The following is a 26175-nucleotide window of genomic DNA, read 5'->3' as shown; positions in this document are numbered from 1 at the left end:
AGAGGGGCTGTCCTTGGAAGAGGGACTAGACCTGTAGCCTGACCTCAAAAGGAAGAACCAGGAGCAGTGAATGCAAGCTGCAGAGGCTTGTGGTTAGGAAGAATTTGCTAGCAGTGAAAGTCCACCAAAGAATGAATGGGCTGGCTCCCTCCAGGGGCAGTGGATTCCCCATCACTGGAGGTCTTCAAGTAAAGACTGGAGGGCCCCTTGTTGGGCACTACAGAGGGGACTCTTTCAGGAGTGTGGCCAGCAAGGTCCCTTCCAATTCTAAAATTCTGCAGTTCAAGGTTTCTTACCCTGTTCATCTTTGTATCCTTCACCTCACCCATGAGAAGGGTGCTCAGCACATATTTGTTAAATGTCCATGGAACAGGCCCAGCTGGAGGAGTGAGGGAACAGAAGGAGGATATTGAATGAATATTGAATGAATAATCCTCCTTTTTTTGTGTTCCAGCTGTGAAGGAGGCTGCGGTGCAGCGGAAGCACAATCTTTACAGGGACAGCATGGTGATGCACAACAGTGACCCCAACCTCCACCTGCTGGCTGAGGGTGTCCCCATTGACTGGGGAGAGGAATATAGCAGCGGCAGCCCCGGGGAGGCAGACCTGTCGGCTGAAAAACGGCGACGGGCCAAGCAAGTGGTCTCAGTGATCCACGATGATGAGGCCGGGCTGCCCTATGAGCCGTGCCCAGAAATGCTGTCCCCAGGAGTGCCTGAGAAGGAGCCAGTCCCCTACCCTGCATCCCCAGACAGCGTCACAGAGCTACGGGGCCTGCTGGCCAAGGAGCTCCAGGTGGAAAGCCCCCAGTCCGCTGCTGAGCCACTCACTAATGGCACATCCCCTAGAGAGAGCCCCCAGCCCCTGGAGGCTGAGAGGGAGAAAAGTCCTAGCCAACAGGCATCTCCCCTCAACCACACCCGCCATGAGCCAGCACCCACCATCCCAGGTGAGGAGGCCATCTCACCTCCCGCTACTCCCATCCGACGTCTCCCCTCTGAGGAAGAAGCAGACAGTGATCGCCCCAAGCCCAGTGACAAGGAGACTGGGGAGGAGGTATCTGGCCAGGGGAATAACCCCTATGTCCAAACCACCACAGAAGACAGCACAGATGTGCAGACTGAGTTTTAGGCCAGCGCCTCTCCACTCCCCACCCCATGGATTCTGGATTTTGGTCAGGTGTGTGCTCGATGTGAAGCCCTAGCTACTCCACAGCCCCCATCTCCAACCCACCCCGCCAGCAGCGGACATTTAATACTGCTCATCTTTTGGAATGTGACTGACTGTGGAATGGAAGCAAGCCAGGCTGGACAGGGGGCGGATCTATTGTAAACGTGTTTTCTTCGGGAGTAAGAAGGGACTGGAGGGTGGAGGGATAAATGGAACCCAAGCTAAATGTAAGCCTGGCTCACGTCGCAACCCCTTCCTTGTCCCCTGTGTCCCTTTTTCTGTTTGAGATTGAGAGGAAGGGAGAGAAGACACCATCTGACCGCAGCGGCAAGACTTACTGTCAAGATTTTCCCTTGTCAGCTGGGGCAGAGGAAGGTGCGAGGGAGTCAGGAGGAAACTGGTGCCCATCCCCAGCTCTTTCCCTGAGCCGTGCTCACTGCCCCCCTGTTGACATCATGCTATTAGTCCCTTTCTAAAGATTGCAGCCTATCTGGGAAGCGGCCCTTTTCTAGCAAAAAGCTTGCTTCCTTTTCTCCTCCTTCCCATCCCCGCAAGGAGTAGGAGAGGGGCAAGAAAAAGAAGCCAAAGTGTTCTAGAATTCATTCAAGGCCAAGTGGCTCCTGAGAGTGGAGGAGGAACAGCTGATCTAGCTTCCTTGAGTACCGAGCTACCCTGTCTTAGCCTCGCCTTTTCCCCAGGCACATGAAGCCTCTGGCCATCAACTGTTTCCAGCTGGAGGAACTGGCTATGAGTGATGTCCTCAGTATCCACTGGCCTTCTAAGCCAGCAAGTTACCTGTCTTCCAAAGGGAGGTGGGATGATAGCCATGGCAGCAGCTGCTTGATCTAAACCAGCTCCCCACATGAAAACTCTGTCTTGTTAGGACTGGTACTGCCGGGAGTGGCTGCTAACTCTGCATAGATGTATACGTAGCGGGTAAGGATGGACAGGGACATAGCCTCATTTTCTAGTTCTGGGAGATAGAGTTTTGTTGGGTGTTGGGGGGAGGGAGAAAGGTTATTCCCTTGGTCCATTCTAATAGTTCTTAAGGAAACAATTCATCCATTAGACTGTATCAGGAGGAGACTTTAAGCCTAGGGTTGAGGAAGAGAAATTGTCCAGTGCATGAGTTCTGAAGGAAGGAGTGTTTTAGATGCTAGGTCTCGTCACAAGGCAAATATCACTTGTCTTGAAGTTGGGGTTGTAGTTGAAGTGGTGGGTTAGGTCTTAACATGTGACTTGGGAGGTTGAAGGTGGCAATTAAAGTGTCGGGTGGGAGGAAGGGATTTGGCCAGGGATAGAGGGGGGTGCTTTTACAAGGGGTGAGCTGGGAGAAGTTAGTTTGTGTGACATAGGAATGAAGCCAGGAAGGCACGTAAGGATGTGAACTAGGAATAGAGTCAGGAGGATGTGCAGAGAGTGTATGACCTGTGGCATCCTAAGGCTGTATGGGACCTCAGGAAAGGAGGAAGCCTTGGGTACAGGGAGTAGCTCTCCTGGAGGAACGGCAAAGAGGGGAAGCCTATGTTTAGGTGGGTGGTCTGATCAGGAGTGGAGAGAATTCCAGCCATCCTGGATTAGAGAAGTAGAGGCAAGTGTTATCTGGATTTCCATGAGGACAGTACTGCATTGTGTCACTGGTAGAATCGTACGGTGAGGAAATTGTACGGAATTACTTGTCCCATCTACTTCCCTTGGTCACCAAGCCGGCCTCAGCATGATCCCCATCCCATTTTTGGAACTTGGGGTTTTGTTTTGCATGTGATAAGTTATTTGGGGTTGTCTCTACATGTTTTTCTCTTCCTCTGTGCATTATCATTTCTTATGGGGAAGAGGCCGTGATCTCTTGCCTTTAAAAAAATAATTGGCCATGGTCAGTTGCCTTTTTGAGAAAGCAAAGGCCGAAGAGTTGAATCTGCTTGGGCAAGGGGATCTTTTCTATATTTCACCCCCAGCTAATCTGAGAGAATAATGCTTCATGCCTTCCCAGTACCCAGATCTCACATGTCCACACAAATAAAAATTGACTTTTGGGGAACTGTGGATTCACTGACTACTACCAGGGCCTACTAATTGCTTGTGGATGGAGCCTCCCAAGCTCCTGCTGAGATTTTTGCATCCCAGGCATGTGACTCAGAGGTTCTCAGTATCAGCTTTGGTCTGGCACACACACAGTACACTCACCAGGTGATCTTAGTCACTGCGTCCGCTCAGTCCAAGCCTGCCTGGCTTTTTTTATACATCATCATGTGTTAACTCTTGGCACGGCAGTTGACTTCCGTTTTTATCAGATCCTTATTCCTAAAAAGTTATTCTGGATTTGGGAGGAGTGAGATCATGGTAAGTCCTTTGTGAGCTCTGCTAGAATCCATCTGTACTCACAGACACCCCCTGACCAGTGACCACTGTACTTGGTCACATTCCCCTTCTAATAGGAAAGAAAACCAAGGAAAAGACTGGCTTCTTCAGGATGTGGCTTGGATGCAGGCCAGGGAAGGAAATTCTCTACCCCCCCCCTTAGTCCCTCCCTTCCCTCCCCCCTCCCCCAGACCCATCACATCCTGTGTTGGAGCAAACCAACTTCCTGAGGCTGGGGGCAAGTTAGGGGCTGGTTCACATTTCCATCCTGGGCAAAAGTCTTGGGAACATGGGGAGGAGCCAGAGAATCCTTTCAAGGGCAGTGCAAAGCCATGTGGCCTAGTGAGTGCTGAAACACAGGGTTCTGGAATTAACTCCCTGAAATGGACAGCTGATACTTCTAAGCACACTATGAATCTAACCTGATTCTTCTACAGACATTCCGTTTTTAAAAATGCCTTGTAAACTTTGTTTTCCTTTTTCTTACTAGGGGGTCCAGCCTGAACCACTCAGGACCCCCTTACAAGTGCCTTCCCTTGGGTTATTTCCAATCTGCCTCTTTCAAGATATTGTATTGAAAATATTATACAAAATGTTTATGCTCATACTAATTAATAAATGCTTTATTTAAAGCCAGACCCATTGTCTGCTGCTTCAGGAGAGGAGGGGAGAAGACACGCTCAGATTGCTAAACTCCCTTTGTGGGAAGGGTCAGGCTTTTGTCACGTATTGTTCTAAGTCTTGGATCTGGCCTATGCTTAGAACAGAACCTGGAACTGTATAGGTGGGAGGGGGGCCTTTGGCGAACAAGGCATGAATGAAGACTGCGCGCCTCCCCCGGGGTGGGGGGAGCTTACAAACCCCAACCTTGCTTCAGGAAGAGGATGGGGCAAAATGAGTGCCAGCTCTGAACTTCTAAAGGATGAAACAGTTCCCTTGGGATGGAGTCCATCTATTTGTATTTTTTAAAAAATAAATTTTTATTGATGCTTTCTCTTTGTTACATCATCATCGTTATCAACAGTGTCCTTCCCTCTCCCCCTCCCAGAGAGTCGTCACATATGACAAATACTATTTTTTAGAGAGAGGAGGGGAAAAAAATTTAAAAAGGGAAAATCAACACGATTGACCTATACACTGAATATACACATGTGCAGTGTGTGACACCTGTGGCCCTCCCGCCATGAAGGGTGGGGCTTAGGGGTGTCCCCTTTGAGACCATGACTCTTTCTAACTGTGTGTTTGTACTTTCCATTTGCGTGGTCGTTGTTATTGTGTGTATATTGTTTTCAGGCTGGAGAGGGGAGGACCAATACTGAGCTGTTGGGAAGGGTTACAGTGGAGGCAGGGGGCTGGCCTCCCAGGATGCTAGGTAACCTCCATTGTGTGGGTAAAGAGCTGCAGAGCTTTTCTTCATGCTAGGAGCAGCCTAGACCCTTGCGCAGTGGCCGGCCTCCAGCACTGCGGCTGTGGGCGGGGCCCATAGACACCTGGAGGCCAGTTCCTCACAGATCCTGAGAGCCTGGCACCCCCTGGTGGCCACAAGGCCTGGCCAGGTCTTCCATACAGCTTCATTCCTAATCCTCCAAAGCCAAAAATGCAGAGAAAGAAAACAGTGGTAATTTATGTAAATTATCATGCAGAGGAAATTGAGGGGAGAGGGTGCACATGCTTGCCTACTCAGGCCATCACTGACGTCACTATTTCTGCATAGGAGGGGCCTTCCAGCCCTCAAATTCTGAGAGTCTGAGCTTCCAGAAGCCCAGGGCCTTGAACCCAGCCCTTCCTCGTGGAACCAGAAAGCTCCTTGCCTCCCTGGCACTCATCCCTAAACAGAAAGTCTGTGCTCAATGCTTCTGCTACTGCCTCTCTGAAGTTAAACAAGTCTGGAGGCCCCCCGCCCCCCAGGGCCTGCAGCCAACTCTGCCGCAGGCAGAAGAGGGACTGGCCTCTGACAGCATCCCCTTTTCCTTTTAGGCTAAGCCAAGTCAGTTGAATGAAGTTCAGTCCAACTCAGGATTCAAATGTGACCAAGGAAGCAGGGTGTCAGTCTTTCCTGTGGACTCAACAGTGCACCATGAAAAGCACTAGGCCCGGAGTCTGTTTGTGAGTGTTGGGCCTGGCTCTGCCACTGAATGAATAAACTTGGCTAAGCCACCTCTCTAGGCCTAGAGTTCACCATTTTAAAGATAAGCTAACTCCCTCATCTCTAAGATCCCTTCTGGCTCTGGATCTATTTTCTTCTCTCTCCATCCTGTCTCGAGTTTATTCTTGGCTATTAGCTATTTTCCCACAGGGAAAATAGTCTCAACTTGCCCCTTAAGCATGACACTCACCAGCTCATGGCAGGGTACCCCAACACAAAGACAGCTCAGGCACTGAGGGTGGGAAGGTAGAGATTTATTTCTGTTTTGAGACTTAAGAGCTCAGCCCCTGCTCATGCACTGCACTAGGGATTTGAGGTACAAGGGACAGTACAGTGGCTCTACTACTAAGGCAAAAGAAAGGAACACACAGGAAATGATGGATTTTGCTGGGTATGCCCAGGTATAGCCCCTGCTGGCTGCCCATTCGTAGTCTGCAAGGGAGGTAGCCACCCCCTGAATGTGTCCCAGGTAAAACAGGAGGTGTACAAAGCTGGGTCTCCAGAGGAATCTCACTTCTTCCAGGAGCCTCATATGGAGCAGGCTGGGCTTTCTGGGCTAAATACTGCACCTTATACTTTGGGGAATGGTTCGATCATCCCATACTGACCATTCCCAAAGAGGCCCACAGTGCAGAGGATGCCTGTTCACTTCAGCACCCAGCTCATATGTCCATGCCTAGGAAAGCAGCCCCTTGAAGCAGAGATGCTGAACATTAGACATACAGATAACAGGGTGTTGTTTCCACATCTGGGTAAGACCAACCAGGAGTCTTGCCAACAAACCCACCAAGCCTTCACTGGGTCTTTGCATCCTTTTGAAGCAAAGATATAGAACAGCCAGACCTACAAAGGATGTCATTTCTCCTTCCGGGCAAGACCAAACAGGAGTCTCTGCCTACGAGGTCCCCCATGCCTTCACTGAATCTTTAGCCCTCCCTTCCTCCAGTGACTCTCTTCTATATTCTTCTAAGGCAGGGCTTTTAATACCCTGAGGAAAAGGCCTATATTGACTGCCAGTAGGAGTAAACCTCCTAATCTGTTCTGATGTCCCTCAGCTCCTGTGTTCCTAGTATAGGCAAGGGAACAAGTAAGCTGGTCCTGTTCCTTTAGTCTTTGTGGGAACTATGAAGAAGTTTTCTGCTCCCATTCTGAGATAGTATCTCCTCCCAACACCACACTAACCTCTGACTCCTGTTTCTAGAAGCACCCTGTATAACCAGCCTCTTCATGGGCCTGGTGATGAGGGAAGCATGTATAAATTAGCAAACTATTTATCCCAGGAAGAAAAAAAGTGTTTGGCAATTAGAGCCCATCCTCCCAGCTGGTGAGGAGAGGAGCTGTGAGGAAAGGGCCACATGCTATCTCTGTCAGGGGATTAGAGGAAGGAGAAGCAAGGCCCCTAGTCTTACACCAGCAGCCTGGTGTAAGCCAAGGAATAATTGTGAGCCATTCTGGGGTCTAAGAACAGTCTATTTCCCAGCTTAGCCACTGTGGTAGATGCGGAGACACTGTACGATGTTCTGGCGACACAGCGGGCAGGTTCGAAGGGGCTGGCAACAGGTCTGACAGCAGCAGACGTGACCACAGTTGAGGAAAATCATCTGGGCCTAAAAGTTAGAGAAATGGATAAAATGGGCATCCTCCTGGGCTAAAAGCCATTCCCAGATTCCCCAAGGCAAAAAGACAATTTTCTACAAGAATAAGGCTGTGAGCACAATCCAGGAGAGCACTGGCACAAAGGCATTTGGTGCTGATTGCCAATAAACTGGGACTTGAATGGACCGACATGTATGTACCTGGGCTCCTTCCCCCAGCTCCCACCCCAGTACAAACCAGTAAGTCCTTACCTCCCGCTCCAGGCACACTACACATTCTGAAGCCTGCACATCCAGCTGTGCTGGGGGAGCTGTCGGAGTCACGGCCTCAGGAGACTCTTCGGCAGACGTAGGTTCCAGGGCTTCCAAGCCCTCAGCTTCAACCGACTTCAGTAACTCTGCATGGCACCAGAGGAGACAGTGAGTGTTCACTGTCAAAGGCATCCAACGATACACAATTCACAAAGTGCTTTCACATCTACCATCTCACTTTATCCTAACACTTTTGAGGGCTAGACAGGTAGAAGGCAGAGAACAGAGCTCTGGCTTATAGGTGAGGAGACTGAAGCACCAAAAAGGTAAGTGAAGAGACAGGCAGGCTTCCTGACTCCCAGGTTGATGATCTCTGCTCTAAGCCATTTTTCTGAGGGACATGAGTTCTTTGTTGAATATCACTGTAGTGTGGGAGTGATGTTCAAGGGACCCAAGGCCTAGATTCTGGTCATAGCTCTTTCAAAGAAGTTTCAGGGGTCAGCTAGGTGGCGTAGTGGACAGAGCACTGGCCCTTGAGTCAGGAGGAGCTGAGTTCAAATCCAACCTCAGACATTTGACACTTAACTAGCAAGTGTGACCCTGGGCAAGTCACTTAACCCTAATTGCCTAGCAAAAAAAAAAGTTCCAGACCTTACTCATTCTACAACTCAGTTTCCCACTTTGCAAAATAGGGATAAAGATCATTATTCATTCACCAAATAACAGTCAAGAATCTGAAGAACAAGAGCAGTAAGGCTCTGTAACATCAGGTGCCTTCTCTGGAGAAATTCTGGTGTGGCAAGATGGCGGCTGGAAAGCAGGGACTAGTGTGAGCCCCCCGCCGAGTCCCTCCAAAAAGCTATAAAAAATGGCTCTGAACCAATTCTAGAATGGCAGAACCCACAAAATAACAGAGGGAAGCAGGGCTCCAGCCCAGGACAGCCTGGATGGTCTCTGGGTGAGGTTTATCCCACACGGAGCTGGGAGCTGGGAATGGAGTGGAGCAGAGCAGAGCCCAGCGTGAGCGGCAAGGACCAACCAGACCAGGAGCTGGGCGGAGCGGGCCCTAGCGCCCTGAATCAGTGAGCTGCAGCAGTTAGCAGACTTCTCAACTCACAAACACCAAAGACAACAGGGAAGGTTACTGGGAAAAGCTGCTGGGGACAGAGTGAAAAAAAGAGTTTGGGGTTAGGCCACTGCCCCGGGGGCAGCTACAGAACTACCGGCCCCAGGCCCACCTGGTGGGAGGAATTAAGTGGCGGATCAGAGCAGGAGTGAAGAGCCTGCTGAAGATCTAAGCCCAGTCCGGGTTGGGGGTTCTTAGGGAAGGAGGAGTGCTGGTGTGGCAGAGCTGGCGCAACCCCCCCAAGCTTGGAACATAGTTCTCTTAACTCTACAAGAAGTCATACCCCGCTGAAAAACTCAAGGGTCAAGTTAGTTGGCTGGGAATATGGCCAGGCAGCAAAAACGCACCCAGATTCAGCCTCAGACTTTGCAATCTTTCTTTGGTGACAAAGAAGACCAAAACATACAGCCTAAAGAAGTCAACAAAGTCCGAAAGCCTACATCGAAAGCCTCCAAGAAAAACATGAACTGGTCTCAGGCCATGGAAGGGCTCAAAAAGGATTTGGAAAAGCAAGTTAGAGAAGTAGAGGAAAAATTGGGAAGAGAAATGAAAAGGATGAGAGAAAACCATGAAAAACAAGTCAATGACTTGCTAAAGGAGACCGCAAAAAATACTGAAAAATATACTGAAGAAAACAACACCTTAAAAAAATAGACTAACTCAAATGGCAAAAGGAGCTCCAAAAAGCCAATGAGGAGAGGAATGCCTTGAAAGACAGAATTAGCCAAATGGAAAAGGAGATCCAAAAGACCACTGAAGAAAATACTACCTTAAAAATTAGACTGGAGCAAGTGGAAGCTAGTGCCTTGATGAGAAATCAAGATATTATAAAATAGAACCAAAGGAATGAAAAAATGGAAGACAATGTGAAATATCTCATTGGAAAAACCATTGACCTGGAAAACAGATCCAGGAGAGATAATTTAAAAATTATTGGACTACCTGAAAGCCATGATCAAAAAAAGAGCCTAGATACCATCTTTCAAGAAATTATCAAGGAGAACTGCCCTGATATTCTAGAGCCACAGGGCAAAATAGAAATTGAAAGAATCTACAGATCACCTCCTCAAATAGATCCCAGAAAGAAATCTCCTAGGAATATTGTCGCCAAATTCCAGAGCTCCCAGATCAAGGAGAAAATATTGCAAGCAGCCAGAAAGAAACAATTTGAGTATTGTGGAAACACAATCAGAATAACACAAGATCTAGCAGCTTCTACATTAAGAGATGGAAGGGCTTGGAATATGATATTCCGGAGGTCAATGGAGCTAGGATTAAAACCAAGAATCACCCACCCAGCAAAACTGAGTATCATGCTCCAAGGCAAAATATGGACTTTCAATAAAACAGAGGACTTTTAAGCTTTCTTGGTGAAAAGACCAGAGCTGAATAGAAAATTTGACTTTCAGACACAAGAATCAAGAGAAGCATGAAAAGGTAATCAAGAAAAAGAACAAGAAAAAGAAATTGCAAGGGACTTACTAAAGTTGAACTGTTTTGTTTACATTCCTACATGGAAAGATGATGTGCATGATTCATGAGACCTCAGTATTAGGGTAGCTGAAGGGAATATGCATATATATATATACATACATATATACATATATACATATATATATATATGTTTATGTGAGTGTGTATGTATGTATATATGTATGTGTATGTACATATAGAGAGAGAGAGCGGGCACAGGGTGAGTTGAAGATGAAGGGAAGATACCTAAAAGAAATAAAATCTAATTAAGGGATGAGAAAGGAATATATTGAGAGAGGGAGATGGGGAGAGATAGAATGGAGTAAATTATCTCACATAAAAGTGGCAAGAAAAAGCAGTTCTGTAGGAAGAGAAGAGAAGGCAGGTGAGGGGGGAATGAGTGAATCTTGCTATCATCAGATTTGACCTGAGGAGGGAATACCATACATACTCAATTGGGTAACTTACCCCACAGGAAAAAAGGAGGAAGAAGATTTAAAAAAAGGGGGGATGATAGAAGGGAGGGCAGATGGGGGTGGAGGTAATCAAAAACAAACACTTTTGAAAGGGGACAGGGTCAAGGGAGAAAATTCAATAAAGGGGGATAGGTTGGGAAGGAGCAAAATATAGTTAGTCTTTCACAACATGAGTATTGTGGAAGGGTTATACATAATGATACACATGTGTCCTATGTTGAATTGCTTGACTTGACTTCTTAGGGAGGGTGGGTGGGAAGGGAAGAGGGGAGAGAATTTGGAACTCAAAGTTTTAAAAACAGATGTTCAAAAACAAAAAAAAAAGTTTTTGCATGCAACTAGAAAATAAGATACACAGGCAATGGGGCATAGAAATTTATCTTGCCCTACAAGAAAGGAAGGGAAAAAGGTATGGGAGGGGAGTGGGGCAACAGAAGGGAGGGCTGACTGGGGAACAGGGCAACCAGAATATACGCCATCTTAGAGTGGGGGGGGAGGGTAGAAATGGGGAGAAAATTTGTAATTCAAACTCTTGTGAAAATCAATGCTGAAAATTAAATATATTAAATAAAAAAAAATAAAAAAGCAAAAAAAAAACTAAAAATAAATTAATTAATTAAAAAGTGGGGGGACATGAGAAATAAAATAAAGAATGGAGAAATTTTGGTGTGGCATGCTCATTTCCAGATTTCCTGGGTGTCAGTACCTGGTAGCGTTTTAGCCGCATCCAGCAGCTCTTGGGCTCTCCTGATCAGGGCATGCTGCAGGCCAGTTTCAGAAATGCCCATCTAAAGCACAAGCAATCAGAGAATTTCAGATTTCAGTGGGATCTTGGAGATTACCTAGGCCCCCGCTTGCTAGCTGGGTACATACTCGGGAGCTGGAAAGCTCCTCCCAGGGATGCCACAGCACAGTGGCAGAAGAATGCCACTTCATGGAGAAGAGCACTCTCTCTTTGGTCTAAGCCTTGACTCCAGAAAACACTGTGGTTCCCAGTTCTGGCTTTCTGCAATGTTTTACCCAAAGCATGGAGAGGATAAAGACAGGGGAACCAAAGAGGCCAAGCCTACACACTAAAACGCAACCCCTACAGGCTAAACCTAGCCACTGCATCATAACAGCTTTTGGAACAGTAGTTCATGTGGCAATGTGGAAAGAAAATATGGCTTTTAAATGAAACTGGACCTATGGAGAATCACACTGTGTCCTGGAAAAGACTGAACACTAGAGATTCCTAGTGAGATATGGAGGTTCTATGTGTAAATAGTTGGGAAAAGGAGACCTGATCTGGGTCAATGATAAAGGGAGCTGATGCAGATTTGCTTAGTCCTGGTAGAATTTTAGTAGCCTGTAATTTTCTGGAGATACACAAAATCCACCAGGCTGGTTTAAGGTATATCCCATGGGTGAAGGGAAATGAAATAGACATCTTATTCAGGTAAACAGCCCTGCACAACCATAAGATGCTTATTTAATGACAGATCTTGTTAAGAATTTTTGAAGAAGGTGAAAAAGGGCAGGGTCAGAATGATCAATATGCCTCCCCACATTCCACAAATTACAGAACATTCCATTCCTTACCTTGGCCAAGTCACCAGGGCTCATGTGGCTCAGCATGTCTAGGGAGACTCGATGGTGAGCAAAGATAGGCAGATAATGTTCCGCTGAGAGCTCTACCAGCAGGGTCACCAGCTGCTGCTCCAAGCCCTCTTCCTGGGGGAAGGCAAAAAAAGGCCAGTTAGATTGGTGGTGTCAAATTCAAAAGACCCCTGCTGGCATCATGTTGACTTAGAAAAACACAAATTAATATTATCTCTGTTGTACTGTATTTGTATTTATTTTTTTAAGCCTTTTTCCATTACATTTTCATCTGCTTTAGGCCACACTTGAGGCCTGTGATCAGAGCTGTCTCTGAGTTGATTCACAAAGGGGCATTTACTTTGCAGGGGCTACTAAAAAAAAATGAGAGAGGCAATGGAAGAAATTTTCATTTCATTTGAGAACAAGAGAGAAAATCCCAATAATTCCTCTATCATGATCGACACAATAAACATGAGTTAATATAACCTCAAGGCCCAAGGGAAGGCAAACTCTAGCACACATAGGCAAGGCTAACTCAAATTTGGCCTCTGGCAGTGAACACTAAAAACTACTACCAAGGCATCAGATGGGGAACTTTTGCTCCTCCCATCCAATTATTGCCTGAGTTTGCCAGAGAAGATCTAACAAGGTTGGCAAGTAGGGCAACTCAGCTGCAAGGAATCAACAGAGGGAATCTACTCCCACTTTAAAGAATGACAAATATGGCAGTTTAAAAATAAAGAAAAGCATGGTCTTTGGACAGGAAATCTCTTCGTTTTCAGGTATTACCTGCAGCTTCAGGGACAAGGGCTTCTGATTTAAAAGGCGTTGATACTGAATCAGCCAATAGTTTTCCTGTGTGGTTTCACTTCTGGCTTCCATCTCCAGCTGCCAAGAAAGAAGCAAGTCACATGAGCTCCAAATCAAGAAACTAACTGATCTTTTTTTAAAAACTTTTTAGATTTTTTATTTTTAGTTTACAATACTCAGTTCCACAAGTTTCTGAGTTCCAAATTTTCTCCCCCTTCCTCCCCTTCCCCCTCCCCACCAAGATGACAAGTAATGCAATGTAGGTTCTACATATACCTTCACATTAAACTTATTTACACAATAGTCAAGTTGTAAAGAAGAATTATGACCAATGGAATGAATCATTAGAAAGAGAAACAAAACCAAAAAAGAAGAGAAAAAAAAAAGAAAGCAAATAGTTTGCCTCAACCTGCATTCAGACTCCGTAATTCTTTCTCTGGATGTATATAGCTCTTTCCATCATGAGTCCTTTGGAGTTGTCTTTGAACATTGTATTGCTGAGAAGAGCCAAGTCTATCAAAGTTAGTCATCACAGAAGCAATATATCTGTGGTTGTGTACAATGTTCTCCTGGTTCTGCTCTGCTCACTCAGCATCACATCATATAAGTCTTTCCAGGTTATTATGAAGTCTGTATCTTCCCCATTTCTTATAGCACAACAGTAGTCCATTACATTCATATACCACAACTTGTTTAGCCATTCCCCAATTGATGAGCATCCCCTTGATTTCCAATTCTTTGCTGCTACAAAAAGAGCCGCTATAAATATTTTTGTACAAACAGGTCCCTTTCCCACTTGTGTGATCTCTTTGGGATACAGCCCTAGAAGTGGTATTGCTGGGTCAAAGGGTATGCACATTTTTATAGTCCTTTGGGCATAGTTCCAAATTGTTCTCCAGAATGGCTGGATCCGTTCGCAACTCCACCAACAATGTAACAGTGTTCCAATTTTCCCACATCCTCTCCAGCATTTATCATTTTCCTGTTTTGACATGTTAGCCAATCTGACAGGAGAGATGTGGTACCTAAGAGTTGTTTTGACTTGCATTTCTCTAATCAATAGTGATTTATAGCATTTTTTCATATGCCTACAGATATCTTTAATTTCTTCCTCTGAAAACTGCCTGTTCATATCCTTAACCATATTTCAATTGGGGAATGACTTGTATTCCTATAAATTTGACTTAGCTCCCTGTATACTTTAGATATGAGGCCTTTATCAGATTTTCTCCCAATTTTCTGCTTCCCTCCTAATCTTTGTTGCATTGGGTTTGTTTATACAAAAGCTTTTCAATTTAACATAATCAAAATTATCCATTTTGCATTTTGTAATGCTCTCTATCTCTTGTTGGGTCATGAATTCTTCCCTTTCCCATAAATCTAACAGGTTAACTATTCCTTGCTCTCCCAAATTGCTTATAGTATCAGCCTTTATTCCTAAATCATGTACCCATTTTGACTTTATTTTAGTATATGGTGTAAGATATTGGTCTATGCCCAGTTTCTGCCATACCATTTTCCAATTTTTCCAGCAGTTTTTGTAAAATAGTAAATTCTTAGCCCAGAAGCTGGCCTCTTTGGGTTTATCAAAGAGTAGATTGCTATAGTCATTGACTACTGCATCTTGTGTACCTAACCTATTCCACTGATCCACCACTCTGTTTCTTAGCCAGTACCAAGCAGTTTTGATGACTGCTGCTTTATAATACAGTTTAATATCTGGTATGGCTAGGCCACCTTCCCTAGTATTTCTTCTCATTAATTCCCTTGTATTCTGGACCTTTTGTTCCTCCAGGTGAATTTTGTTATTATTTTGTCCAGCTCTGTAAAATAATTTTTTGGTAGTTCGATTGGTATGGCACTGAATAAGTAAATCAATTTAGGTAAAACTGTCATTTTTTTATTATATTAGCTCAGCCTAACTACGAGCAACTGATGTTTTTACTTTTATTTAGATCTGACTTTATTTGTGTGAAAAGTGTTTCATAATTATGTTCATGTTCATGTGGCCCTAGGTTTGTCTTGGCAAGTAGACTCCCAAATATTTTATAGCATCTACAGTAACTTTAAATGGAATTTCTCTATCGCTTGCTGTTGGGCTTTGTTAGTAATATATAGGAATGCCGAGGATTTATGTGGGTTTATTTTATATCCTGCAACTTTCCTGAAGTTTTTTTTATTATTTCAAGTAGTTTTTCACTTGATTCTCTAGGATTCTCTAAGTAAATCATCATAGCATCTGCAAAGAGTGATAACTTAGTTTCTACTTTGCCTATTTTAATTTCTTCAATGTCTTTTTCTTCTCTTACTGCTAAAGCTAATATTTCCAGTAACCAATTGAATAACAAGGGTGATAATGGACATCCTTGTTCCACCCCTGATCTTATTGGGAATGTATCTAGCTTATCCCCATTACATACAATGCTTGCTGATGGTTTTAGGTAGATGCTACTTATAATTTTAAGGAAGACTCCATTTATTCCTATGCTTTCTAGTGTTTTTAATAGGAATGGATGTTGTATTTTGTCAGAAGCTTTTTCTGTATCTATTGAGATAATCATATGATTTCTGCTAGTTTTGTGGTTGAGATGATCAATTATGCTGATAGTTTTCCTAATATTGAACCAGCCTTGCATTCCTGGAATAAATCCTACCTGGTCATAATGTATTATTCTCATGATAAGTTGCTGCAATCTTTTTGCTAATGTTTTATTTAAAATTTTTGCATCAATATTCATTAGGGAAATTGGTCTATAATTTTCTTTCTCTGTTTTGACTCTTCCTGGTTTAGGTATTAGTACCATATTTGTGTCATAAAAAGAATTTGGTAGGACTCCTTTTTCGCCTGTTTTCCCAAATACTCTATAAAGTGTGGGAATTAATTGTTCTTTAAATGTCTGATACAACTCACATGTAAAACCATCTGGCCTCGGAGATTTTTTCCTAGGGAGTTCATTGATGGCTTATTCAATTTCCTTTTCTGAGATGGGGTTATTTAGGTATTTTACTTCCTCTTCTGTTAACCTGGGCAATTTATATTTTTGTAACTATTCATTCATTTCCCTCAGGTTGTCACATTTATGGGTACACAACTGGGCAAAATAATCCTAATTATTGTTTTAATTTCTTCTTCATTGGAAGTAAATTCACCCTTTTCATTTTTGATACTGGTAATTTGGTTTTCTTCTTTTTTTTAATCAAATTAACCAAAGGTTCATAGATTTTAGTTTTTTTCATAAAACCAGCTCTTAGTTTTGTTTATTAGTTCAATAGTTTTTTTTATTTCAATTTTATTAATCTCTCTTTTGGTTTTCAATATTTCTAATTTGGTATTTGAGGATTTTCAATTTGTTCTTTTTCTAGATTTTTTCAGTTGCATGCCCAATTCATTGATCTCCTTTTTCTCTATTTTATTCATGTAAGCATTTAGAGATATAAAACTTCCCCTAAGAACTGCTTTTGCTACATCCCATAAGTTTTGGTATGTTTGTCTCATTACTGTCATTCTCTTGAATGAAGTTATTAATTGTTTCCATAATTTGTTCTTTGACCTGCTCATTCTTTAGGACCAGATTATTTAGTTCCCAATAAACTATTTTTAGTTTATCTTTCCATGCTTCTTTATTACAAATAAGTTTAAATGCATCATGATATGAAAAGGATGCATTGACTATTTCTGCCTTTCTGCACTGGATTGTGATGCCCTAGTACATGGTCAGTTTTTGAGTATGTGCCATGTATTGTAAAGGTATATTCCTTTTTATCCAACTTCAGTTTTCTCCAGAGGTCTATCATATCTACCTTTTCTAAAATTCTATTCACCTCCTTGACTTCTTTCTTGTTTAAGGTTAGATTTATCAAGTTCAGAGAGGGGAAGGTTAAGCTCCCTCACTAGTATAGTATTTCTTCCTGTAACTCCCTTAACTTCTCCTCTAAGAATGTGCATGCTACGCCACTTGGTGGCTAACTGATCTTTCGATGTAGAAGGAACACTAAGGAATGGTCAACGGGAGCTTTCAAGTTTATAGGAAAAACATCTGCACTCGTTCAGGCTATGGACCTGGGAAGGCATGAACAGAGAGGCCTCACAAGAATGCTCTGCTTCAGCCTATGGTGCTCACTACAGTAGCTTGTCTATAAGCTGAGGGAGGAAGGTCTAAGGGTTGTAGGGGTGCCTCCAGTTTCTGGAGAAGACAACAGCACTAAGACCACATGTTAGGCACCAGGGATCCACGCTCATACAAGAGGCTTTTACAAAGACGAGCCAGAGGGAATTGTCCACCTGATTTCTTTGAGAAGAAAATGGCTCCTTTGTCCAGGGTAGTTTTCCTTGAAGTAGGACTCATCCCAAAATCACTCACCTCACATTGCTGAGCAACCCAACATACAAAACAACAGTCAAACTGTCAGTATGCAAAGTCATCCCTGGAAGGAGGGGGGGAGGGCCTTTTTGCCTACTTCAGATTTTTGTAGGAAAATCTGGTTAAAATGAACACAAAGGAGAAAAATGGTAGAAACAAAGTGGGAGCCCACTGATGGCTGAAAAAACTGTGGTACATAAATGTTATTTCACTCAAAGAAATGATAAATATGAGAAATTCAGAACAATGTAGGAAGCCTTACATGAACTGGTAGAGAGTAAACTAAGTAGGAACAAAAGATCAACAAACATAATGATAATAATAGTGAAAATAAATACAACACAAAAAGTCATTTTTGATAAATGCAATGAACATTTTACTCAGGAAGTCAGATGACTACAGATACCGAATGTGGTCTATGTAGACATATGCAGTTGTGGAGGTCAGTTTTGCATGAGTGTTTTTTTTTCTTTTTTTTGCAAGGCAATCAGAGTTAAGTGACTTGCCTAAGGTCACACAGCTAATAAGTGTCAAGTGTCTGAGGCTGGATTTGAACTCAGGTCCTCCTGACTCCAGGGCGAATGCTCTATCCACTACACTACCTAGCTGCTTCTGTGTGTGTGTGTGTGTGTGTGTGTGTGTGTGTTTTCTTTGTTAGAAGAGAGGGTTTGTCGAGGAAAAGAGGGGGGATATACAGAGAAATGACTGTGATATGTAAAGAACAAACCAAAGACAATAGTGAAAGTTAAAAAATGAAGAGAGCACAGAGGGCAGTCTTGATCAGTGTGCTTACTCTTCAGTGCTCCTGACATGGCCTGGGGACCCTCCCAGAAGAAAGACTCTGGCGTGGAAGGCGGGCACACAAAGCAAAGCTCAGAGACACTCACCAAGATTCCTTGCAGCTCCTCTTCTCGCTGGCTCTTCTCTTTGAGGAGCTGCTGCAGCAGGGAGCTGAGGGCCCGGCGCTGCTCTGAGATCATTTCCTACAACGTACAAACAGACGCCTTTTCCACACTGCAGGAAACTGCTCCAGCTCAGACTGACACCCCCTTACACATGGGGAGTACAGGGGGTGAAGGGTGTTGTCAGAACCAACAATCACAGCCCATTCTTCAAAGATAACAAGAAGTCCAGCACCAGACACACCCATGTCTCTTAAGTTTTGGCCCCGTCCACATGTCCCTTCACCCAATAGCCCCTGCTGTACCCCGAGGTCCAGCTGGGGTGCAGGTCCTGACAAGATGTGGCCCATTCACCCCCTCCCCTGCTTTGCTGGGATTCTAAGCTCCTCCCATGTGCTCTGAGTGCCACTGCTGGGCACAGAGTCTGCGTGATGGGCTCATCAATGAGAAGGGGCTGGTGAGAACAAAATCAAAAGTAGAAATGACAACCTGCAGAAAAGTCAGCATCACCTTGTACTGTGGTTTGACTGCAGAGGAAGTCTATAGGTAGATGCAAATGGGGGGCAAACCTGTTACAACTGTCTCATGGCTCACACACTGCTTACAGCTGGAAGCGAGCCCTCGGGATATGCCTCAAATTGGCCCCTGGACTGAGCACACATCAGGCCACCAAGCAAGGCCTGGTGACTCTGCCCAGGATAGGGACATTGGAAACATCTTTTTCCCCTTCATCATTCTTTTCCCCTTCAACTGGAGAGAGCCATAAAATGTTAGATCTGGAAGAGACCTTAGAGATAATCTAGTCCCAGCCCCTCATTTGACAGATGAAGAAACAGGTTCCGAGCCAGGAAGTGGCCTGTGAGAGAACCTGTGTTAGTGTAAGAGTTGGGCTAGAACCCACGATTCCTGACTCCTACTCCAGTGTGCTTTCCATTGGGCCAACAAGTACTTTCGGACAACTGGCAAAGGGGCCTAGCAGGATATTCGGAGGGCAGCTTTGGATTCATGGTTACTCCAGGCACTTCCCAGGAGGCCATGCTGAACTGAGAGGGACATAAGGGTCAGCATTCAAAAGGGCAAAAAGATAGAACAGGTGAAAAGATCAACTGGTTGATCACAGTTTAAGGAAGCCCAAGTCTCCCTGTAGACAGAGATGCCAATGAGACAGGGCATTTCAAGATTCTCCTGTCAGAGGACATTTGCTAGGATAAATGTGCACATTAGAGAGAAGGACACAGGGGTCACATCCCTTGAGGCTGGCCTGAGCTTTCCCTGCTTCCTTTCCTCCGGAGTATCCTCCCAACATAAAAAGTGAACCCCTAAGATGACAGGATGGCAACAAAGTGAGCAGAAGCTGCAGGCCTGGAAGCATGATTTAAACACACGGAGTGCCCAGTGGCTACTCCATTTTAAAACAAAAGAAACACAAGATGATAACGACAATGACTCACATTTCTAAAGCATCTGAAGGTTCACAAAAATGTTCCCTGGGAAGGGGCTTTGAGATGAAAACTCACCCAACTCTTGCACTTCCAAAAAGAGGCTGTCCATCCCACCTCTGCCTGAACTGAGGTTGGAAGAACAATGCAAATTGTGTTTTCATGCCTGCCTGGTGTCACCAAATCTACCTAAGCTGAGTCGGAGTCAGGGTTTGGGGAATCATGAAGCATTAGGAGTAGAGAGGACCTTGGAACATCGAATGTTAGAACACAGAACATAGAATGATAGAACTAGAAGGGGCCCTACAACACAAAATGCCAGAACACAGAACATTAGAGCTGGAAGGGTTTTTGGTGATCACTTGGTCCAACCCCTTCACTTTACAGAGGCGAAGCTGAGGCCCAGAGAGGATAAATGACTCGGCCAAAGGCACACAGTGAGTGAGGGGCAGATCTGGGACTGGAACCCAGGTCTTCTCACTGTCAGTTCAATGGCCTTTCTCCCACAGAAATTCCTAGCTCACACATGGACTGATCTGGAGGCTGCAGAAAGCCAGAAGTGAAATGCATGGGGTTGAGAGATTCCCCAAGCAAGACCCAGTGCAGGTGGAAGGGATGAAGCCAGACCAAAGAACCCTACATACCTGCAGTGCCTCTGTGTCCAGGACTTTCCTCTTTAACTCCAGCTGTGTCAACTGCAATAACTCAGTTTCTATTAACTTAATCTAAACAGAAGATGAGACAGTGTTTTTAACTTACATTTACAAAGGACTGGTTTATTCTGCTGTAGAAAACAGCCCTAAATGATGTTCCAAATCAGCCCTTCTGGGAAAGGCTGGAGTTTCAGGATGATGGAAATTCTGCTAAGTTCTTTTAATTACCCCACAACCAAGTACTCCCTTTGTTACTCAGAAAAGATGTCCCAGAAGCAGCAGTTTTACTGGGGCTCTTACTAGCCTTCTTTCTACCTGTCAAACCATCCTGCACTCCCACTTTAGCTAAATTGTCCCCCCAAACAGCTGCCAGAATTCCAGGGAAAGATTCGTGTTCTGCTAAGAAACAGAAAAGATGCTTCTTGGCTTTTCCCATAAAGCACCAGCTGAGGAACTGCTAGGAGACAGCTGGTTTGGAACGTCAAAATCACCCATACCTACAACTTCTCAAAGTGGAAGAGTCTCCTTTCAAAGCCCCCAAGGGGAAGCTTGGAGTTCTAAGCCAGTTGCAGGGAGCCCAATTCAGCCAAGGCTACTCCTAATTTGTCACTCCCCAGCCAGCCATGTGAAGTCACACAAAAGAGCTTCATGTTGGGCAATATGAAATTTAAATTAAATTGGTAAATAAAGAAGGAAGTCACATCAGAAAAAGAAAAAAGTCATGAAAGAATGTGAAATTTAGATATGCTTAACGATGAGGCAATGAGATTTTCAAATAACCAAATAATAATCCCTTGCACTTTACAGTTTACAAAGCACCCTGGCATCTGTGACCTCATGTGATCTTCCCAGCAGCCCTGTGGGGTCAGCAGGGCACTATCCCTATTTTACAGAAAAAGAAACTGAGGTTCAGAGAAGTGAAATCATTTAGCCAAGGTTACCTTATTATCAAGGACAGAACCAAGACTACAATCCAATGTTCCTTCTTTCTTTCTCTCTCTTTCTATCTCACATCATCTTCTTTATTTTTAAAAGTTCTACAGATATCCAGTGTTCTTTCCAACACCCATACCAGAGGTGGCAAAGATTTCCTGGCTCCAGTCCTCCTGGGTAGGAATCAGAATGAATCCAAGAAATATCTCTGGAATTTTCCCAGTGGATAGTTTTAAATGAATGAAGCAGTGGGATTTTCCTCAGCTCACTGGAAGACCTAATGGGCCTTAGCAAAAGATGGCATGAATGATGTAAGGGATGAGCCTTCTCCATCTATATTATATGGCAGACAGGCTGTGTAATCATGGACAAGTTCATTTTCAGAACAATTCCCTGCCACACAACATCTGGTAGCAAACAGTCCCTCATTGCCAACAGGGAGTTTAAGGGTACTAACCACCTTGCCCTTGGTATCACTATCTCAGAGGAAGAGCACTCAGGAGTACTTCCCCTCCCCCCTTTAGACTGGGCAGCTTCGGGGTTATCAAGTTAAAAGGTGAGGTGATGGAGACTTCAGAGGTGTGGCTTCTGTGGAGCAGGCCCTGGGAGGCATTACTCTTCTCCCCTGATCAGCCACAGAATCAGACTCTCAGAGTTCAAAGGAGCCTTAAAGATCTAGTCCAACATGGCCAATGTGAGAATTTGTTTTACTTGGCTATGCACATTTATTACAAAGGTTTGTTTTCTTCTTTTTTCAAGGGGGAGAGGGGTGGGGAAGGAGAGAAGAGAGATTTTCATTCATTGAAGAAACATCAATTAAAAAATCTATCTATTCCAACTCCCTCATTAGGAAACTAAGTCACAGAGAGGTTAATGGGTTAACTAAAATTACCCAGTGAGTTAGTGGCAGAGCCAGGACTAGAAAGCTAACTCCTAGTTCAATGCCATTTCCATTTATGTTATACTATCAAAAGTCATGACCTTTTCTTAAAATTTTCCAACAAAGTCCTGAAAAAATCCAAAAAACCCATGTGATGGCAAATTTAGAATCATACACGATTAAGTCTTAGAGGCAGAAGAGACTAAGAAGTCATGAAAGCCAACCTCCCACTCGGTTCTACAACATCCCAGGTGGTCATCCAACCTCTCCTCAAACATTGACAATTTTGAAAAGCTCATTAAAATAGCCTCCTACATTTCTCAACAGTTCTCAATGTAGAGAATTTTTTAAAATTCTGAGTTTAGAAACTGCCTCTCTGTAAGTTACACTCTTCCCCATTCTCTTGCCCTCTGCATCAAGACAATGCAAGTAAGTTCCCTCTTGAACGTGATGGCCCTTCAAGCATTTGAAGACAGCAATTGGTAAGGTTCCTCTCTGCTGAGTGAGAGAGTGTACACAATATTTAGAAATCCCAAAGAGATTTACCTCTGGTGACCTGGAGCTCACCTGGTTTCTGATCTGCCTGTGCATGAGATCTTTTTTGACTTGAAGGGCTTCAAAGGCAGCTTTCTGCATTTCACTCTGTAAGAGAGATTGCATTCTGTTTAGCCAAGTGGGAGAATTTTTTTTCCACTGAGAATTCTAGACTCAGAGAAAAACTTAGGAGGGCCATGTGCAAAAAAAAAAAAGGAAGAGAATTTATTTTTCTTGGAAAAAATTAAAATGCTCAGTTCACTGGCTTTCAAAGTTAAAAGTTAAAGGGACCATCAAATTTCACTAAGACAGTCAATACTAAAAAATATAAGGGTAGTAGACAAAATGGTAAAAGGAGAAAAGAGAAATACAATAGAAAAGATATTTAGAAAGAGAGAAAAGATAAGAGATAAAAAGGAAAGGAAAAGAGAGACTGAGGTAGGAAGAAGAGTGTAAAGGGTACCTTGTGAAGTTTTTGAGTCCAATTTTCAAGTCTTTGGGGACGTGGAGGGGGAGCATGATCACCTGCTACCTCCTGCCCTTTGAACTGGTGGTTAAATAACGAACCACTGTTCACAACTCTTCAGCTACTGCTACCCTCAGAGAGCATCCATGCTACAAGGGACAGCAACAGCAACCCAGTAGGAGGTGGAATTTGTGTGGGGACACAGTGAATAAAAGGGCAGTACTCAGAGGCTACTGGTAAAAGCTTGGCTACACAGTCTCCCAATCCCTCAGGAGAGTTCCCTTTGGGGGACAGTTTTTTCCTTCCTAACATGGACCAGCCAGAAGCCCAGGTTTCTGGCAGTTTAGAAGCTTCCACAAGGGCTCTCTATTCCAGCCTCTCTTTCAGCCCAGCTTTCAAGCTCCAGGTGACAGCTGTCTGCTTAGTTCCCCAACCCACCTCCTGCAAAATCTGGCTGATGGCTTTGTTTTGATCCATCTGCTGCCAAGCCAGGATCTGCTGGAATCTCTCATCCATTTGGGCCATGCTGCAAGAAAGACAGGTGAATGAGCCTGGCTCCAATCCAAATGCAAGCAGAAAGGAGAGAGATGAAAAAATAGCCCAGGTAAATCAGAGAAACTGCAGTTGTGTTGCCTCTAGCAAAGGAGGGAAAAGTTAGGTTTCTGTTTTCCTCTAAATGTTGCTCATATTGTTCAGTCTGATCTCTAGGACCTGGTTCTACCCACCTATTTGCCTTCACTGGTCTCATTGGTCACGTCCCCAGACTCTGGAGTGCTGCTCACAACTAGGAAGAACACAGCCTGGCCTGTTCCTTTGGTGCTTCCCCCTCTGAGTCCTGTCTGTGGCTTCCAAAGGGTTCTCCAGGATTAATATTTATCATGGTCATGCATACAACCCACCAGTGTAGACTGGACAGACCACTTGGGTGCCACTTCACAAGTAAAGAAACAGACATTGAGAGAGGGATCATAGGGCTTTGGGTTGGAAGAAATGTTTGAAATGATCTAATCCAACCCTCATTTTTAGAAGTGAGGAAACTGAGGCCCAGAGAGAGAAGAGGGCTTGCTTGGGTGACACTGTCACTAACTAGTGGGACAGGGATTTGAACTCAAGTCATCTGACCCCAAGGCCAGTGCTCTTCCCACCACATCTCAGCCTCCTTCCAGGAAACAACCTGGTCAAGACTGCACAGTGAGTTTAGGGCAGAGGAGGGAAGAGAGAACACAGACGTCTCAATCGCCAGCCGTGGGATGCTACCAAACTCCCCTGCCCTCCACGGCCCAATCCCTCTTTACAGGCCTAGGGTTCCTTCAGACCTTACCTGGAACAGGCCTGCTTGACCAGATTTTGCTTTTGAGACTCATAAGTCATTTGAATGAATCTGTTCTTGCAACTCTCTGTCAACATCCGCTGCATGGCGGCTGGGGAAAAAACCAAAGACCTGTCACAATCTTTCAAGATGGGTTGGGGACACTGGAATCCTAGCCTTGTCAGCTGACAATTCAGCAACTCCCAAAGACCTACCCTGTTACATAATTCACATAATATTGGTCTGGATAATCCCAAGATAGAGATATAACCATTACATGAGTAAATACAGTATTTAGGGAAGCCGGGCTAATTGTTTCATAAAAGCTGCTTGGCCCCCAAAATTCTAATTAGCCTGGAAAAGTGTATACACATTAACCAACAACAACCATTCCCTAAATCATCCCAGCCTCCTTCCAGACCCCAAATTTAAGCTTCTCTGGCCCAAACCTTACTGGCCACCTTAGATAGTAGGATGGACCTATCCCAGTAGGAACACCAAAGGGAGTATTCTAAGGTGTCACTGCCCTCAGAAAACCTAAACCTGAAATAGCTCCAGTGGGACAACATGGAGCAAGAATTTGAGAAACAGATGCTCCAATAAAGTAATTATTTTTAAAGGATTATATTGGTCTTTTCCACTGCATTGCTTACAAATTTGAAAATATCAGCTAAGTATGATACTGTGCCCTGGCTGAACAAAACTATGCTAGATGCCGGATTCTAAACTGAAAAATTAGTGTTTTAGATAGTAAGTAGCTGCCTCATTTGCCTAGACTAATTCCTAATGTACAATTTGTATATTATTTCAATTAACCATGATTCTGACATGGGTAGGCTTTCCCCCATTACCCTGAATAATGAAGAGTAGGTTATATCTCCCCAGGAGATGACAGAAAGAGGATATCAATCAGCTTCAGAACGCAAAAGAGTACAAACCACAGCCATAGATTAGCTAAGTAAATCTCTGCTAGTTGCCCAACATAGGTCTTCCTATTCCCCATGTAACCAGTGGTTGCATCAATGCAGGACTCAGCCCCTGCCTCTAAGACTTACAGGCAATCTCTCTTTGGCGCAGATTCTCAGTCTCTTCCTGGGTTATGGCCATTAGTTGCTCCATCTTTATTCTGGAAAGTTTTCATTCATAAAAAAAAAGTAACATCAAATCTAGTTATATCAGATGAAGATGCTCATTGGGCATCCTAATTAAGCACCTATGTTCCCAAAGCACCATCAGTAATTAACTGAATTCCCTTACGGGATGAGAGGTGCTGAGGAGTCAATTTTCAAAAACCTCACAGTAGGAAAAAAATATTAACTCACATACACAAGGGAGACCCTGCTAATTAACTATTTTTTTTTACTTTTATTTTTTTGCAGGGGGGAAGGCAGGGCAATTGGGGTTAAGTGACTTGCCCAAGGTCACACAGCTAGTATATGTGTCAAGTGTCTGAGGCCGCTTTTGAACTCGGGTCCTCCTGACTCCAGGGCCAGCGCTCTTACTCACTGCACCACCTAGCTGCCCCTATAACTATTAATGATAAAGAGGACCAGATGTTGATGTGGATCAAAATGGTAGTGGAAAATCCTGAATCTTATTTTGGGAACCCAGGTGACCTTAGGACGTAAGTTTCTAATGGGTATTTTAAAATAATCTGAAGCTAATAATTAATTTCTAATCCAATCATTTCCCAGGGGAAACAGCTTCCCAA

The 26175-nt window shown here is 44.2% G+C and overlaps 2 protein-coding genes across 2 annotated transcripts in view; one reads left to right on the top strand and one right to left on the bottom strand.

Moving 5' to 3' along the window:
* Window positions 1-4345, top strand: part of NIBAN2 (niban apoptosis regulator 2) — a 109219-nt gene extending 104874 nt beyond the window's left edge. The window contains exon 14 of the mRNA XM_036752816.1: window positions 455-4345. Coding sequence (XP_036608711.1) covers window positions 455-1131 — 677 coding nt within the window. The 3' untranslated portion in view covers window positions 1132-4345. The remainder of the gene's footprint in view (window positions 1-454) is intronic.
* Window positions 4346-5907: 1562 nt separating this feature from the next.
* Window positions 5908-26175, bottom strand: part of LRSAM1 (leucine rich repeat and sterile alpha motif containing 1) — a 43555-nt gene continuing 23287 nt past the window's right edge. The window contains exons 15-25 of the mRNA XM_036749510.1: window positions 25520-25590; window positions 24477-24576; window positions 23594-23681; window positions 22723-22797; window positions 20334-20414; window positions 18236-18331; window positions 12967-13065; window positions 12178-12309; window positions 11303-11384; window positions 7522-7667; window positions 5908-7281 (exon numbers count right to left, since the gene is read on the bottom strand). Coding sequence (XP_036605405.1) covers window positions 7156-7281; window positions 7522-7667; window positions 11303-11384; window positions 12178-12309; window positions 12967-13065; window positions 18236-18331; window positions 20334-20414; window positions 22723-22797; window positions 23594-23681; window positions 24477-24576; window positions 25520-25590 — 1096 coding nt within the window. The 3' untranslated portion in view covers window positions 5908-7155. The remainder of the gene's footprint in view (window positions 7282-7521; window positions 7668-11302; window positions 11385-12177; window positions 12310-12966; window positions 13066-18235; window positions 18332-20333; window positions 20415-22722; window positions 22798-23593; window positions 23682-24476; window positions 24577-25519; window positions 25591-26175) is intronic.

Source organism: Trichosurus vulpecula, chromosome 3 (genome assembly GCF_011100635.1).
Source record: "Trichosurus vulpecula isolate mTriVul1 chromosome 3, mTriVul1.pri, whole genome shotgun sequence".
In the NCBI taxonomy this organism is placed as follows: domain Eukaryota; kingdom Metazoa; phylum Chordata; class Mammalia; order Diprotodontia; family Phalangeridae; genus Trichosurus; species Trichosurus vulpecula.
The sequence above is the reverse complement of the archived record's forward strand: the minus strand, read 5'-3'. Positions and strand labels throughout refer to the sequence as shown.